The 15,958-nt window shown below is 39.7% G+C and overlaps 5 protein-coding genes across 5 annotated transcripts; 2 read left to right on the top strand and 3 right to left on the bottom strand.

The window, feature by feature from the left end:
* Positions 1-922: 922 nt before the first annotated feature.
* LOC108809712 (internal alternative NAD(P)H-ubiquinone oxidoreductase A1, mitochondrial) lies at positions 923-3,426 on the top strand. Its single transcript, XM_018581897.2, has 6 exons — positions 923-1,691; positions 1,878-2,318; positions 2,402-2,565; positions 2,660-2,774; positions 2,844-3,023; positions 3,115-3,426. The coding sequence occupies exons 1-6, from the start codon at positions 1,215-1,217 to the stop codon at positions 3,265-3,267; spliced, it is 1,530 nt and encodes a 509-aa protein (XP_018437399.1). The 5' UTR covers positions 923-1,214; the 3' UTR covers positions 3,268-3,426.
* LOC108837621 (protein SMAX1-LIKE 6-like) lies at positions 3,357-6,963 on the bottom strand. The gene is made up of 3 exons (XM_018610650.2): positions 5,462-6,963; positions 5,020-5,281; positions 3,357-4,943 (listed from the first exon to the last, which is right to left on the bottom strand). The coding sequence occupies exons 1-3, from the start codon at positions 6,631-6,633 to the stop codon at positions 3,564-3,566; spliced, it is 2,814 nt and encodes a 937-aa protein (XP_018466152.2). The 5' UTR covers positions 6,634-6,963; the 3' UTR covers positions 3,357-3,563.
* A 3,389-nt stretch (positions 6,964-10,352) lies between these two features.
* On the top strand, positions 10,353-11,945 carry LOC130505551 (uncharacterized). The gene is made up of 5 exons (XM_057000155.1): positions 10,353-10,543; positions 10,641-10,951; positions 11,123-11,215; positions 11,315-11,374; positions 11,506-11,945. Exons 1-5 carry the CDS (start codon positions 10,441-10,443, stop codon positions 11,695-11,697), a joined length of 759 nt encoding a protein of 252 aa, XP_056856135.1. The 5' UTR covers positions 10,353-10,440; the 3' UTR covers positions 11,698-11,945.
* Positions 11,897-14,415, bottom strand: LOC130505550 (uncharacterized). The gene is made up of 7 exons (XM_057000154.1): positions 14,122-14,415; positions 13,581-13,816; positions 13,157-13,507; positions 12,880-13,069; positions 12,742-12,806; positions 12,444-12,654; positions 11,897-12,366 (listed from the first exon to the last, which is right to left on the bottom strand). The coding sequence occupies exons 1-7, from the start codon at positions 14,239-14,241 to the stop codon at positions 12,019-12,021; spliced, it is 1,521 nt and encodes a 506-aa protein (XP_056856134.1). The 5' UTR covers positions 14,242-14,415; the 3' UTR covers positions 11,897-12,018.
* A 115-nt stretch (positions 14,416-14,530) lies between these two features.
* On the bottom strand, positions 14,531-15,954 carry LOC130505552 (non-specific phospholipase C1-like; the record flags this gene model as incomplete). The annotated part of the gene is made up of 3 exons (XM_057000156.1): positions 14,531-15,120; positions 15,516-15,692; positions 15,780-15,954. Coding segments are annotated over 3 exons (669 nt in total), but the record flags the coding sequence as incomplete, so codon positions are not given.
* Between the last annotated feature and the right edge of the window lie 4 nt (positions 15,955-15,958).

The following is a 15,958-nucleotide window of genomic DNA, read 5'->3' as shown; positions in this document are numbered from 1 at the left end:
AATTTCTATAAATTAATAAATTTCGCCGGTCCCAATTTGGGCCGGTGTAAAACATGATATATAATCGATAAAATAATAAAGATAATAATATTTTTAAAATTCATATGTAAATATATAGTCCCATTAAAATCATAAATTAATAATAAACAATATATATTTTTATATAAGTACAAAATAAACATTATATTTTTGGTTTTATATTTACAATAAAAATACATCTATTTTCTTAATATTTCAATTATTTTGTTAATATTTAGTAAAATTATATCAAAATATCACATAACAATTATATGAAACATAAAAATATACACCAAAATATATAAAAAAAGAATAATAAAATAATATGAAAATCAAATTTAGAAAATTTAAATAATGTATATATGGAAAATTAAATATTTTCTTATTTTATAAACAAAATAGGAAAAAAAATCTAAAAATGGAAATTTTGTAAATTAAATATCTTAATAAATTAATAAAATTTTAAAGTCCCAACATTATTAATTTATAGAGGTTCTACTGTATATCGGCCTAAGTCAAGATGAACATGAAAATAGGTTGGGCTTTCATGAATCTCTAAATAATAAAATCATCTACATAAATGGGCCTATTAGGCCACAAAACTGTGCAAGACTTAGAGTATTGGGCCGCCGGTGGCGGTCTCTGAATCCGTCACTTCTTACGATACGGCCAATCACAGTCAACGAATATTCTAATGTCCTTTTCTTGCGCCCCACAGTACTCTGAGTGAATCACATTTTTTTATTGTCGTTTCTTTAGCTCCAAGTTCTTTTGAATGCTGACGTTTCTTTTCTTTTTATATATATAGAATTTAACAACCATGGAGCTTATTTATTTACAATTTATCTTTACCCAACTTGGGATCGTGTGTATGGTCGTAACAGTTTCGTTTATATATAGAAGCAGCAGCCTTAGAATGTTAAACACATAAAACCCTTTGACGTTTTCTTAAAAAACGTTTTAAATATTTTGAGGCTACCAAATACGAAAAATTTACATTTATTTTGGAGAGAAATAAGGAAACGCCACCTGTCATTTCCATATTTGTCACGTAGGTCTTGTGCTCATACCCATACAAGTGACACAGAGGCGGCTGGTTGAAGAAGAGTTGTTCGATTCTCCAACAACTTAGGGCAAATAACATTGTGTTTATTCCTTTAAATAACCTTTCTTGCATCACTAAACATAAAAAAATCATGCTTTGGATCAAAAACCTCGCCAGGATCTCTCCGACAGCTTCCTCTGTCGGAAACTTGTATAGAAACTCCGAGTCCTCCTACACTCTCTCCTCTCGCTTCTGCACGGCTCTTCAACGTAGCGAGACGGTTCAACCGACGGAGGTAGTGAATGGGTCGGAGCAGCAGCAACAACATCGTTACCACGGTCTGGCTCCGACGAAAGAAGGAGAGAAGCCGAGAGTGCTGGTTCTCGGGTCGGGTTGGGCGGGTTGCCGTCTAATGAAAGGGATCGACACGAGTATCTACGACGTCGTTTGCGTCTCTCCGAGGAACCACATGGTCTTCACTCCTCTCTTGGCTTCTACTTGCGTCGGTACGCTTGAGTTCCGGTCCGTCGCAGAACCGATCTCACGTATCCAACCGGCGATTTCAAGAGAACCCGGTTCTTATTACTTCCTCGCTAATTGCTCCCGACTCGATTCCGAAAACCATGAGGTAATTTCTAAACCGGAATAAACCGGGTTTTGTGCTTATCGCTAATTGCTCTGTAATTTTGGGAACAATCTTTATCGTTAATTGCTCGGTATAAACCGGTTTACACACTCAAAGCAATGTATGTGGTTTCGATGTTAGCGTGTGTAAACCGGTTTTTGTGTTAATGTGTTAACCGGTTTTGTACAGGTGCATTGTGAGACAGTAACCGATGGGTTAAGCACGTTGAAGCCATGGAAGTTCAAGATCGCTTACGACAAACTTGTACTAGCCTGCGGTGCGGAAGCATCCACGTTTGGGATCAACGGGGTGTCAGAAAACGCCATCTTTCTCCGTGAGGTTCATCACGCTCAGGAGATACGCAGGAAGCTTCTGCTTAACCTCATGAACTCCGAAGTTCCAGGGATAGGTGAGGATGAGAAGAGGAGGCTGTTGCATATCGTTGTGGTGGGAGGTGGTCCGACCGGTGTAGAGTTTAGCGGCGAGCTGAGTGACTTCATCATGAAAGATGTTCGTGAGAGATACTCTCACGTCAAAGACGACATTCGTGTTACTTTGATCGAGGCGAGGGATATACTTTCTTCTTTCGACGATGGGCTAAGACAGTATGCAATCAAGCAGTTAAACAAGGTTAATTATTTACATTTTTTTTTACTTGCTTTTGATTTTTTGAGAATGTGAGATTTTGAGTTTTTTTTTTTGGTTAACTTCAGTCAGGAGTGAAGCTTGTGCGTGGGATTGTGAAAGAAGTGAAGGCTCAGAAGCTGGTCCTTGATGATGGAACCGATGTTCCTTACGGTCTTTTAGTCTGGTCAACTGGTGTTGGTCCATCTTCGTTTGTTCGGTCTCTTGATCTTCCTAAAGATCCAGGTGGAAGGTTAGTAACAATTCCAATATTATCACAACAAGCTTGTTCTGTTTTTTTTTTCTCTTTTGTTTCTAATCTTGGATGGTTCTGTTACCCAATATAGGATTGGAATCGATGAGTGGATGCGTGTACCTTCAGTACAAGACGTGTTTGCAATTGGTGACTGTAGTGGATATCTTGAGAGCACAGGGAAGTCAACACTTCCTGCTCTTGCACAGGTCTGACTAATGTTGCTTTTTTTTCAAAACTCGTGTGCCTTGGTTTAACCAAGTCTATGGTCAATGAAGGTGGCTGAGAGAGAAGGCAAGTACTTGGCGAATCTACTGAATGTGATGGGAAAAGCTGGAGGAGGAAGAGCCTGGAGTGCAAAGGAAACTGAACTAGGAGAACCGTTTGTGTACAAGCATTTGGGAAGTATGGCAACTATTGGGAGATACAAAGCTCTCGTTGATCTCCGTGAGAGCAAGGTATATATATATAACAAAGATCACATGCACTTTTCACTTAAAAAACCCTAAACACACATATAGATAGGCTAAGTTTTTTTTACTTGTGCAGGAAGGAAAAGGGATATCAATGGCAGGGTTTGTGAGCTGGTTCATATGGAGGTCTGCTTATCTGACTCGAGTCCTCAGCTGGAGAAACCGCTTCTACGTCGCTATTAACTGGCTCACCACTTTCATCTTCGGCCGTGACATCAGCCGTATCTGATGATCCACATTGCTCTCTCTCTCTCTTGTAGAAAGACTTTTGAATGAAATGTTCTTTTGTTTAATTGATAACTTCTACGACATTTGTAATGGAGGAGAAATTATTATTTTTTTTTTTCTAATAAAACTCAAAATGCCAAAAGAAAAGTTTTGTGGCAAATTGGTAACCCCTAACACAGACTTATAAACCTCTAGTTACTACTAGTAGTAACTCTATTATACTTTTTTTTGTTTTAATTTACAAGCACCAAAATTCAAAACCAAAGCCTCTCTGATGACAAATCAATTCTTACCACCTCACATTACATCCACCTTCTCTGGCAACTCTACTCCAGCAGCTAATAAATCTCTAGAAGCAACCAGTTTCACAGCTACTCTTGGATTCGAACCGTACTTTCGCCTCGCTTCAGCAAAGCTACGAGCAAGAACGGTTCTTATCCACTGATCAACAACGTTCCTCTCTTCCTCCTCCCTTGATGATGACCAAGAAGCCGCAAGAATCTGAACCATCACTTCGTTATCAATCTCTAGTTGCGTTTCCGCTCCAAAACACAGCTCGAAATGTGAAACGATCTTCTCTCGAATGCTTTTGGCTAACCCATCGAAATCAACCTGTTTGAACGTCACCTTCTCGTCTAGTTGCTCGATGAAACCGTCGAACCAAGCTTTTGCTTCCTCTGTCTCTGTCTCATCCACAGGAAGGTTCAGATCAAGATACGAACGTTGCACCTTCTCTGCACGCAGCTCTGTTTCTTCTCCCTCGTGTTTTCTTTTATTCACCCCAGCTCTAGCAGCATCAGCCAACTTAATCTGTAGCCTCCAGCTTCTAGCGCTGAGAACTCTTTCCTCCGTAAACTTCACAGGCTCAACTTTCTCCTTAACGATCGCAGAAGAAGTTGCAAGGACGATTACGTTTTTCATACTAATCACTCTTCCGTGCGAGTCACGCAGCTTCCCTGTACTCACACCTTCAGACAATCTCACCTGATCAGGGAACTCAGCTTTCTCCACGTTTTCTAGTAACACAACAGAGTGTGGTCTCCTCGATACTTCCCCCGTTATGTAATCAACTACCGTCTTGCCTCTAAATCTGTCGTCGACATAACAATGCTCCCCTCCAAAATCCACACTGATGCAGTTAGCCTGGTCTCTAAACAAGATTTCGGAAAGAGCCAACGCTGCTCTCTTCTTCCCAACTCTATCAGGTCCGAGAAGAGCCAGCCATATTCCGTTGGTGCGGTTTCTTCTTTCGCAGATGATTCGGCTGATGGCGTTCACAGCTTCGGTCTGCCAGGGGACTTTAACAGAGAGCGATTCTCTGAGAGACTTGAAGTCATTATGATGTTTATGTTGTGAAGAAGAGTTTAGAGTCTCTCTTGGTGTATATGTTTCTTGCCTTTTTGATGCATAGGTTACTCCCAATCCTAAATCTGTAGTAACAGAGCTCACAGGAGAACTTAAAGTTACCGACGATATCGTGAGATCCTCCTTATGTTTTGGATCTGGTCTTCCCACGCTCTTCTCGGTCTGAACTGGTAACTGTGGTGGTGGACTCACGGTCTGAAAACCTAGCTTAGGAAACGATGGAGTTTGATGGATGCTTTGGCATATGCTGTCCCATTTCTTCTGCAGAGCTGTGGTTTGAGAGGCTATTGTGTTTGTGCTATCTACTACAGCCTGCACTGAATAAAAAGCAAATTCTCTCTCAAGATAGTTGCATTTACAAGGAAAAGAAGTTTGAATTAAAACGCACCTTAGCGCTGCTCGTTGGTCCCTTGTCTAACTCGGTCTCAGCAGCTCTTAACCAAGAAGGTAACTTCTCGGAACATTGATCAGCCACAGAGACACTCGAACCGGCCTTGACAACGGCAGCCACTTCTTGCAAACACTTCTCGTTGCAAAGGTGACATCTAGGCAGCGTCTGATGATTCACTGGGCCACCACCACTCAACGGTACTCTGTAATCTGATGTAGACGAAAAAAAACCTCCAAACGGAACAAAGGATCCCATCAAACTGTAACCAACAGATTAGTACTAAACTTATTAGGAACTTATAGTGGAATATGTTAAAATATTTCAGATTGTGTAACAAATTAACAATAAACTATTCACATCAATATATATTATATATTTATGTATTCAAGTCCAAGAGGTTGGTTTATAAAACTAACTTCTACAGTATGTTTAAGCACACCTTGATTTAGGAAGTCTTGAGGATGTGATGGGAAGAACATGAAGGTCCCAATCCTCATCGATCTTAGGGAACCGATCAAGAAGCTTCGTGTAAGTCTCGTTGCTCGATGCGCATCCGATGAACCACAGTTTCTTCTTGCTTTGACGTTTCAGCAAATCCGAGAGCTTCAATACCAACTTCGCCAAAGCATCATCACCACCACCAGAAGAAGAAGTTTCACTGTTCAAGAACACCTTAAGCTCACCTAGATTAAGCATCACCTCGTTAGATTCCGAGTCGTTTACTAACTCATCAAGCTTCGCGAGAGTCTCCTCGTTGGCTCTCGATCCAACTTCGCTAATCTCTCTCTCTATGTTGATTACGCTCAACCCTTTGATCTCCGGAGGAAGAAACAACCCTAGATTCTTCCCCCCACTGTTGATCGCATCGGTGAAGTTTCTAAGAGCTTCGTCAGCGCAGTTTCCGACAAGGACAGGGTTCCTCCTCCTCTCTTTCCGACACAGCACTTGTCCGATCCTCCTGGAGTTCTCGTCGCTGCTGCTGCTCCCACCAAACGGGAACTCACGGTTCGGATCCGAGCTCGGGAGGTTACAGAGGAAGAGAGGCGGACAGCGAGAGAAGCGCGTAGTCGTCACCGGAGGGTGAAGCACGTCGAGCTTGATATCGGAGCTCCGAAACCCGGCGTCGCAGAAGACCCGGTTCACGATCGGGTCGTCGAGAATCGACAGCACGAAGTACTTGAGCTCCACCTTCAGAACCGTCGCCGTCTGGCACACTCCGTGCATCTGGTGGAGGTGGTACGCCTCCGGGTGCCGCCGCTGGTTCGCCTGAGACCGCTTGATCGCCGCCATGAGGGAATTCGACACCGCCGGGGGATCTTCTTCTCCCGACGAGGACTTGGACGACGACGACGGGAGCCTGTCGAGAGAGACGCCGACGCAGAGCTCAAGTGCTCGGAACTGGAGACGCGACGAGTAGGGAGTGCTCCGGGCGGCGCGTGAGACGCAGACCTCGCGGAGGAGGGAGGACGGCATCGCGAGGAGAGCTGAGACGGCGTGGAGAGACGTCGTCTGCGCGTGGCTCCGACGACGAGCGATGGCCACTGCGTCGTCGAGGGCGCGAGCTGCTTCCTCCGTTAAGCATTCTCTCGCCGTGTTAACCGGCGTAGGCATCGCCGGAGATAACCAAAAAAAATATAGAAAATTCAACCACAAGAAGAGTCCCTCCTCCAATCAAACCAACCCACTTACTGTCTCTCCCAACCAACAATAATCACAGACCCAAAGAAGACAAACAAAGATTTCAGCAAAAATAAAATTTATTAAACAAAAGTCAGGCGTGAATTTTCATGGAATGATATTTATGTCAAAACCTGTAGTCTTTTTAGCCTAAAAGTGGTTATTAAAAAACAAATATATTTGGTTTGCTTTTAAGCCTTGTTCAATAATCAGATCTTGCGCATGGATATGTTCAGATTGCTAGTCTTGCAGAAGGAAGTCACTGTGTTTGGTCGTATATTGATCGTGGGGTCCTCCAATATCTTCACTGTCTGAATTTTCGAGTTTTAGAAAATATTATGTGGTGCTCCTTAGAATCTTTTTGTTTGAAAAATCTTCTTCTACATGCCAAAAAGGTTCGATTAGTCCCAGCACAAATTCAAATCACAAATGTTATTATATTCTCTAACCATATCTATATATTTTTATGTTTTTTGGACAACAGCAATATATGTATATGTATTTCCATGACAATCTATTGTTAATTTTGATGGCCACGAAAAACATTATTAATTATTTGATTCTTTGTTCCACCAAAAAATAATGCTACTGCTTTTTCATCGAATATTGATTTTATAATTATTTTCCCCCAACTATTTTTCTTTCTTATTTAATACATAATTTTCATTTCTTGTTCCCCGACATATGCCAATTAACAAACTAACAATACAACGACAGCAAACTATAGTAGTGACCAGCTTACTAAACTATTGAGATAACCGATATATCAAGGAACTGGTACAGTAATTGGTTTATGATTCAATTAGAAATGAGTGCGATTAACACAAAAAGTCAAATTAATTAGAGAAGGAAATAAACATGTATGGAGTGGTAGACAATGACTTAACTTTATAAAAAGATTAGGTGAATGTCATAAGATAAAGAAGAAAAGCATAAATTGATTACGGTCCCAAACACCACCTTTTATATGCTTCTTTTGCGTCATTGTCATTCATCATCATCCACATCCAATAAAGATATCTGGTTTCACTTTACTTTGCACATCTTCTATTCCCGATCGCAAAGGCATCTTTAATAACTCGATCATCCATATTTTGTTACCTCTACTGTAAAGTTAAAAGGAGCATTTTCTACGACATTAACATCAGCATTTTTTACGTCTTCATCTTTATATATATACTCTTGTTAAAACTAAGTAATACTAACTTTATTGATATTTCTTCTTGAAACTACTTAATATTGCCTCCCCTCTTTGCTTCTGTTGTTATTTCTTGACCTACTTCACTCCCTCCTTCATATCCTCCTCATGATTCATGGACATCATAGGATCCTTTAACCAGTGCATCTACGCCAATACGTACATATTTTCAGACCAAACAAAGGGAAACAATTATTGAGCACCTGCATGAATATTAGCCGGCTACATCATTTTGATATTTTAAAATTTTCAAAACTAGATGACATATTGGACTCATGCCACAAAAGCGTCGACAATCAACTACTATATTACGTTCCTTTATGTTCACTCTAGCTAGCTTTTAACACCGAACATATCTTGTAGACTTGTAGTATGCAACCTTTTCCACTCGTACAGAAGAGCATTCCCATCGTGAGAATATCTTCCCATCCCGTGTATATTTAACTCATTTAATACTAATGATTTTTTAATATGATTTAGTTACTGATTGAATTTTAAATAAAAGATAAAGCAAACCAATTATAAAGTGACATATATTAAACAGTATCTCATTTTTTCATGAGGTTTTTAAAGCAGAACAATGTATTTCACTGTCAACTTTTCTTATTTATTTTTCTCAAAAAAAAACTTTTCTTATTTATTTAATATTTTTAATATATAGATATTGCTCTAAAATTAGAACTCTTATAAAAATTTGCTGTAAATTTACCTCTGACAGAAAAAGGTTACCTCTTATAGTCTTTTACTATAAAAGAAAGCATTAAAAATGAGAAAAATCATTCTTCATTAATGCATCGTTCTAACGAAAAAATGAGTTAATAAAATATATTTATTTTCTCAATTTTGAGAAATACTATTCTCAAACTCATTTTAATGTTACACTTTTTATTTATAAATTGATTATTCAAATTTTTGTATTGTTTTATTCTGTATGTAAAAAAAGATTCAATATTTTCTTAATACAATTATAAGTATATATAAGTAACTTTATATTATTTTAGAAATTAAATTTATGTATTTAATAAAGATATAGTTAAAATAAATTTATTTTTGGATAAAATTTGAAATTCTTCGAATAACAAATATTATTAGAAAATAATAAGTATCAATAATAAAATATATCTGAAATATGTTTTCAAGAGAAAATAACGAGAGAAATTATTGAAGTGGAATATAAATTTATTTTGAGTGTACAGTTAGAATGAAACACAATTTTATTTTGAGAGAGAAAATAATATTAACTATTGAAAATCTTCATTTAAAGTTAAATGGATGGAAGTGGACAAGTAGATTATCAGTATACCTCATTCCATAATAAATCTACTCATAAGTTGTATATACTTATTAAACACATGGAATATGCATGAGGAAATGAAAATTAAGCACAATCACTTGTATAGAGCGGTGTCCTTTTCATTCTCCAGAAACATCGCTTAGAAATTTGGTTCCAGTGGTTGTTGCGCAAAGTTCCAGATTAAAAGGACACTTATGCAATATGTAGTAGAACTCCAATGATCAAAATCCTTAAGCGAAGCTAACGACATCTGGCGCAAGAACCAACGGTCCCTATACGCTCAACGGTCCTTTGCTTTTTTTCCTATTAAGACCGTGGCACTTTATAAGTGGAAGACCTTACTTAGTTAGCCATTAATATGGCACCACGTGTAAGAAATCACATGTGAATTGGAAGATTAGTCCAAAGAGAGGAAAGCGTAAGAACTAAGAACCAACCAAGTGGACGCAGGAACTCTCAACACAACCGATCCCCCCGACTCACCACTTCCCATATTGGATGATGATACCAACCAAAAGGTATTTGATTTCGACTCCTTTTATTTCCCTTTGCGATCACAAAAGGAACGGAGTGATGTGAGACCCCTTTTTGTTTTGTGCTCTTTTCTTTTCTTTATTACACACACAAATGTCACACAACTTTTTTAATAGTGAATCCGTTTGATATTGATTAGGAAGTTTATTCGAATAATCCTGTCATCAGCTTCCCTTGTAATCTTTTTTTTAAAACATACGCCTAGCTCTGAATTATATACGTGGTTGAGCAAAGTCCTGCTCTATTGATATCTAATTCTCATGGTTTCGCTGGCATCTACCATCGTCATTTAGATCATCACATACATGTCTGATGTGACACGTCTGTCATCTTAAAAGTTTTTTTTGGGTTAAATGTATACGTACTTATCCTAATTCACTTTCTAAAGTTAGAAAACGATTTAAATATTATTTGGTATGCAAAATTTCATCAAAATGTATCTCAGTAATTTGTATGATCGATAGTAAAATATTTGAACTTAAATGAATCCTCTAACCTATGTAAATCTGATTTAGTCTGTGGATATAATATACAAGATCTTGTCGTCTAAGCAGACGGCAACCACGTAAACAATGGGCCTGGCCTTATTAGCCCATTAACACATTTAATTGAAATCTGATCTTCTCGTCTCTCTCACACACGTCATCCCTCAGGCAAGTCTCCCCTCTTTGCCAAAACCTCAGATCGGAGGAACTGAACCCTAAATCGAAAGAAGATGAAACCTGCCCGTTTCGCGATTCGTTCCCTCAACGACGTCGCTTCCCGTAAACCATGGCTTCCTCTCGCGCCCAGAAGCTTCTCCGCTAATGCCAACGAAGGTAACCACCATCCTACATTCCCACCCATTTTTTTTTGTTTCTCTCGCATTTTTTTCCCCTTAGGCTTAACCACCGAATCGAAAATCGAACCGAGCAGATCGATCTTCGCTGGACGATTGGATGTTCGGCGGAAACAGTGGTGGCAACGATGGAAAAAGCGGTGAGTTCTACCAGCATCTTAGCAAGGCGCAGAAAGACAAGCGCGAGCTGGGTAGATCGTACGGAAAAGACGGTTCGAGAGGTAGTAACAGAGACGAGACCTTCGATCCTTCGTCGGATGGTGTTGATGGTAAACTGAAGGAAGCTGCGTTGATTTACAACATCGACGACGACGAAGAAGGCGTGAAGAAGGATGGTTACTCGTTTAGGCCTGATGTCAACAGCTGGGGAGCTAATCACTTCCCTAAGGTATAATGCTTTCTCTTACCACTCTTGTATGCAACTATGTTAACTTTGATTGTGTAGTCATGACTCATGTATATAGTGTGTGTGTGTGTGCTTTGGGTTTAGAGGGGGTGATGGTCTTTTCTTGTTTGTTTTGGACCAGACATACACTAAACGTGTTGTGTAATATTACAGGATTTAGGTTATAGAAAGCAGATGCAAAGACCTAGACAGAACAACAAGGCGGAGATAACCACCGAGGAAGTTCTGAAGAAAGCTGATTTCAGGGTGAGTTTAGTTTTGGTTACATATGTAAAGTTTACATCTGGGAGCTTCTGTTATTTTTTTTTGTATTTACACATATGAACTTTGTTTTTTGTTGGGCAGAATGTTCGATTCCTTGCACAGTTCATCACCGAAGCTGGGATCCTTGTTAAGAGGAAGCAGGTCAAATTTTGGATGCTTCTCCCTTTTTATATCTTACTTTTGTTTATACGATACGTGATAACGTTTTTTGCCAATCCACTTAATGATGGAATCTTCATTTTTATTTTTATTTTTATTTATCTCTTGCACAGACTGGCATCAGTGCTAAGGCACAAAGAAAGATTGCTAGAGAGATCAAGACGGCCCGTGCATTTGGGCTGATGCCCTTCACAACAATGGGTACCAAGGCATTCACATTTGGGAAAACCATGGAGAACAGAGACCAAGATTTCGAGTATGAAGTGGTTGACGATGATGATGAGTATGACAATGCAGCTGAGTGAGATTTGTTCCACTCTCTTCTGCTTTCTAAATCTTTGGCCTAACTAGCTGGTCTAGTTTTCATTTCTGAGGTTTTGGTCTATCGAGATTTTAAATAATAGGATGTTACCAAAAGTGGACAATACGTTACTTGAATCCCTCAGACACCAAGGGATTAGTAATTGTATTTTACTTCTCTTGTTGTGTTACTTTTGAAGATGACAGGTTATGGTTTCTTTATTCTATAAATCAAGTATCATCTCGTGCTACAGCTGATAATGATCAACACACGTATGCAGAGGAAAAAAAGGATCAAACAAAACTTATGTTTCTGAAAACTCAAATTATCTAGAGCCCCTGTCTGTTCTTGTCATCTCCATGTTTCTAACATCTTCGATTGTTTGCTTCTTCCGTTGGATCCACCTCTCAAGCCTATCCCTATCTGCATCTGGAAGTTTACATGGTCGGTCCAGAGAAGGTACAGCTCTTGATTTTTCAAGTAGATCCCGCTCTTTTTGCTCTGCAAAGCAAAGCAATGTTCCTTCACAGACCTCTTTAGCTGAAGGAGGCTTCACCGGTTTGAACTTCTGAAGCTTTGAGTACTCTGTGATGAGATGAAACATGTAGTCATACACCCGGTTCATGCTAATGCTTTCCATGTAACCCTGTCCTCTTTTTCCTATTGTTTCAGCCTGTCAAAAAGGAAGAACGCCTTAGGAACACATGAGTCGATAAATGGATGAGGAAGTGTTAGAATAATACACATTACATCAGAGGGGTTGGCATTGCCCCAGTCCACAGCGAATTTGATGGACCGACATAGATCAGTGGGAGAGACAGGCCAGTAGTTTTCCTTGGGAAGAAGGCCTCTGCTGAAGAAATCTTCATACTCCGGTGAGATTATGAGTGTCATGGAACCACATGACATGATATACTTTAGAGATACTGACCACGCGTAACCCTCTGCATATATTTTGTACCTTTATGATACAAAGGAATCACAACCAGATTAGATCTTTCTCGAATCCCCCTCAAAAGTCGAACTTGGTTTTACTCTAAAGACTTACCGGTGATTGCATTGATTGGAGAGTTTAGACTGTTCAAACCCACCTTTTGCCTCTTCTGCCCAGTTCTGTATTTATTAAACACACACAGATCAGAGACTAAAACTATCTGACTAGGAGGAACTGAGGGAAGGCCTTTACCTGGCGCATAATCTGTGCTCCCCATAACCTTGAATGGTTGCATTTCATCAACTCCATTCTTATAGGCGACACAACATCAGGGTTCCCTTTCCAGTAAGCTCTAGGTTGTTTGCTATCCCAGCTCCTTCTCTTAGACCCTTTCTTTATATCCCTAAACTCTTCTTCCCACGGCCTTAGATTTGTCTCCGACCTTTTTTTTATCAAAACAACACATATATTCAGACAAGAGTTTTCGAGTAAAAAGAAAACAACAACAGAGAATGAGATATGAATGTACCATCCCCAGAAAGACCAATCAGGAAAAGGAATGTCCAGATGAGCTTCATTAGTACAGTATCGAAAAAGAGGGGGTGGGAACGACTGGTGTTCTGTCCGGTTGATGATGGGTTTGTCCATGCAATCAAACATCATGTCGACGTCAGGAACCATCCCTGGATACTTGCTGAGCAGCTGCAGAATCCCCCAAACGGTGAACATCATCCTGCTCTGCACGCAAGCGTAGTAAAGATCCACGTATAGCTTCCCCGACAGTATCACCACTCTGAACGCAGCGTTTTGCTTGGCCTTCTCCACGTGGTCTTTAGTCACCCCCGTCTTTGCCCATGGCTCCAAGTCTCGGTGAATCCACCTGACTTCACACGGGTATCAAATGGTTGGTTTACTCCTAAAGTTTGAAACTTTCTGAGTGGGACGGACATTACCTGAAAACGTCAGGGCATTGCTGTTGTTGCTGGGCTCGATGACGACCCGACCCGGAATCCGACGGGAGGGTGGTATTTGGATCAGGGACGGAGTTGTGAGGGCATGAGAAGTAGGAGCATTGGAGGATTCGGTAAGTGGTGGCTTCGCTGAAAGATTTGCGTGGGAAGATGTGCCACGGTGTCGGCTCCAAGTTGTGTCCGGCGAGAGTCTTTGTCTGAGCTACAAAGTCGTCAACCTGCTCAAGATCACGGGAAGTGCACGTGTTTTTTTTTAGATTACAGAGCAATAAAAAATATAAAATTGCTAATTAAGCTCAAAATCCAGATCTACCAATTGAAAACGATTAGAAAAGCAAAACCATAGTTTCGAGTAATCTTAATTTAGAGTTAGGTCAGCTTCAGACAAATATTCCCATGACAGAAAACTGTAACATTTTTAATGATTCTGTCAGATCTATAAAATGAAAAAAAAAACATGTGTAATTGAATTATTGCTGAGTGGGAAGAAGAATAATGGTGAAAAAGGGTAAAAAGAGAAGACCTTGTAGAGAAGAAGAGCGGTGAAGGAGAAGAAGCAGAGAGCAAGAACGCATAGAAGGAGATGTGAAGGTGTTCTTGGAGAGCTTTTGTGAGGGAGACGAAGACGTATGCGAAGACCCATCTCTTCCTTTTCTTCTGCAAAAGTTTAAGTTCCTTTCTTGGCCTTACAAATTCTCTCTCTCGATATACAGTGCCCCGCTCGTTGCGGAGTTTTAACTTTTTCCTCAGTTTGTTTCTATTTTAATTCGAACTACAATATTATTTGATAAATTGTTAATGACTAAAATACTGGTAAGTTAGTGCTCAATAAAAAGAGAAAAAATGTACTTATATAGAAGAAAATTAATTGTATTGCCATATTGTTTTGCAAAACTTGTTTGATTTTTGCGTTGTTTCTGATAATTAAGACGTTTATGCTAACCATAAACTGGTTAGTTATCTAATTTTGGATAAGTATGTATTAGTAAATACAAGAACTCTCCATCTTATTCCTACTAAGGAGATGGAGGTCCGGAGAGCAACATAACGTTACCATGTCTTTTGATCCATTACATAACCATACGTAAGTATATACCCTTTTTTCCCACATCATAGAATGTATCCAAGTGACGTGGGGAACATAGAGGTGGCCACATGTATTTACATATCATTCATTCCATTATTTGTAGATTTTTTCAATAGTTTTAAATATACTTGTTGGTCCCTTCACTGGGACTGGTCCTGGTAGTCAGAGACGGCCTCATAGTGACTATGGTGTTCTCGTCTGCTCCTGCTTTCAGTGCAGCCTTACCAGCTTCTAAAAACTTCTCAACAGCATCCTCTGCGTATTTGTTGCCTTCACGTACTGTCATGTTCTTCCCAATGTCTGGATATGAGTTCAGCAGATGGTCTCCAACGAGCTGGGAAGCGAGCTGGATCAGCTCCACCTGGAACTCTGAGAGCTTTGCGTCTTCTTTTGCTCCCCATGGCCTTAGTGATCGTTCAACTTCTGCTAGTTTCTCTGTGTTGGTTCATGTGAGAAAAAGGAAATGAAAATTAGAGAATTATATTCCCACAGGCCACAGCTTTTAGGGGAGTAAAGCCCTAACCATGGTCAGAATTCTGATTCCTGATTAAGAAGCAAATTTTGATTTTCATGACATGAATTAATATTAATATACCTACCTACTTAGTTTCATCACTAATAGTAATTGCTCTGTTCCATAAAGAAGGTTTTTACTTTTTTAGACAGAAAAGATTTAGTGGATGGGTTAGAGCAACTACACATAAGCCAAATCACTTAGCTGTCCATTAGTAATGACTCTGGTTTTGTGATCACCTTATGTTAGCCTTCAGTGCAAAAAAACTCAAAATCATGTAATGGACTGAAAGATTAGGTAAGAGAATGAAACAAACCTGGACAATCTTGGCGAAGAGAGTCACGGATACAGAAGTATTTCTCAAATGTACCAGCCCATGCATCTCTCTTGGTAAGGAAGTGAGATTTAAGGTTGAAGAGTTTCTTCACAGTTGCTGGTATAGAAGAATGCTCGTACTGTGAATGTGGTGTAGGACCCTCAGGTTCATGTATCACTATAACAAAACCGAAACGATTCACACACATGAAAGTTGTTATAACCTATGCTACAAAAGGAAAAGCATTTAAATATCATCACATACCAGTGCCCTTCTCGATCCAAGGAGAGATAAGGAAAGTAGGAACCCGAACACCCAACCGATCAAACCCGAAATAAAACGGGCCCGGTCCAATAATCCCATCAGGATTCGGCACATCTTTAACCGGCGTGGGCACGTGATCATAAAACCCACCGTGCTCATCATAAGTAATAAGCAAAGCC

Source organism: Raphanus sativus, unplaced genomic scaffold (genome assembly GCF_000801105.2).
Source record: "Raphanus sativus cultivar WK10039 unplaced genomic scaffold, ASM80110v3 Scaffold2363, whole genome shotgun sequence".
In the NCBI taxonomy this organism is placed as follows: domain Eukaryota; kingdom Viridiplantae; phylum Streptophyta; class Magnoliopsida; order Brassicales; family Brassicaceae; genus Raphanus; species Raphanus sativus.
Note: the sequence above shows the minus strand (reverse complement) of the source record. Positions and strands in the feature narration are given on the sequence as shown.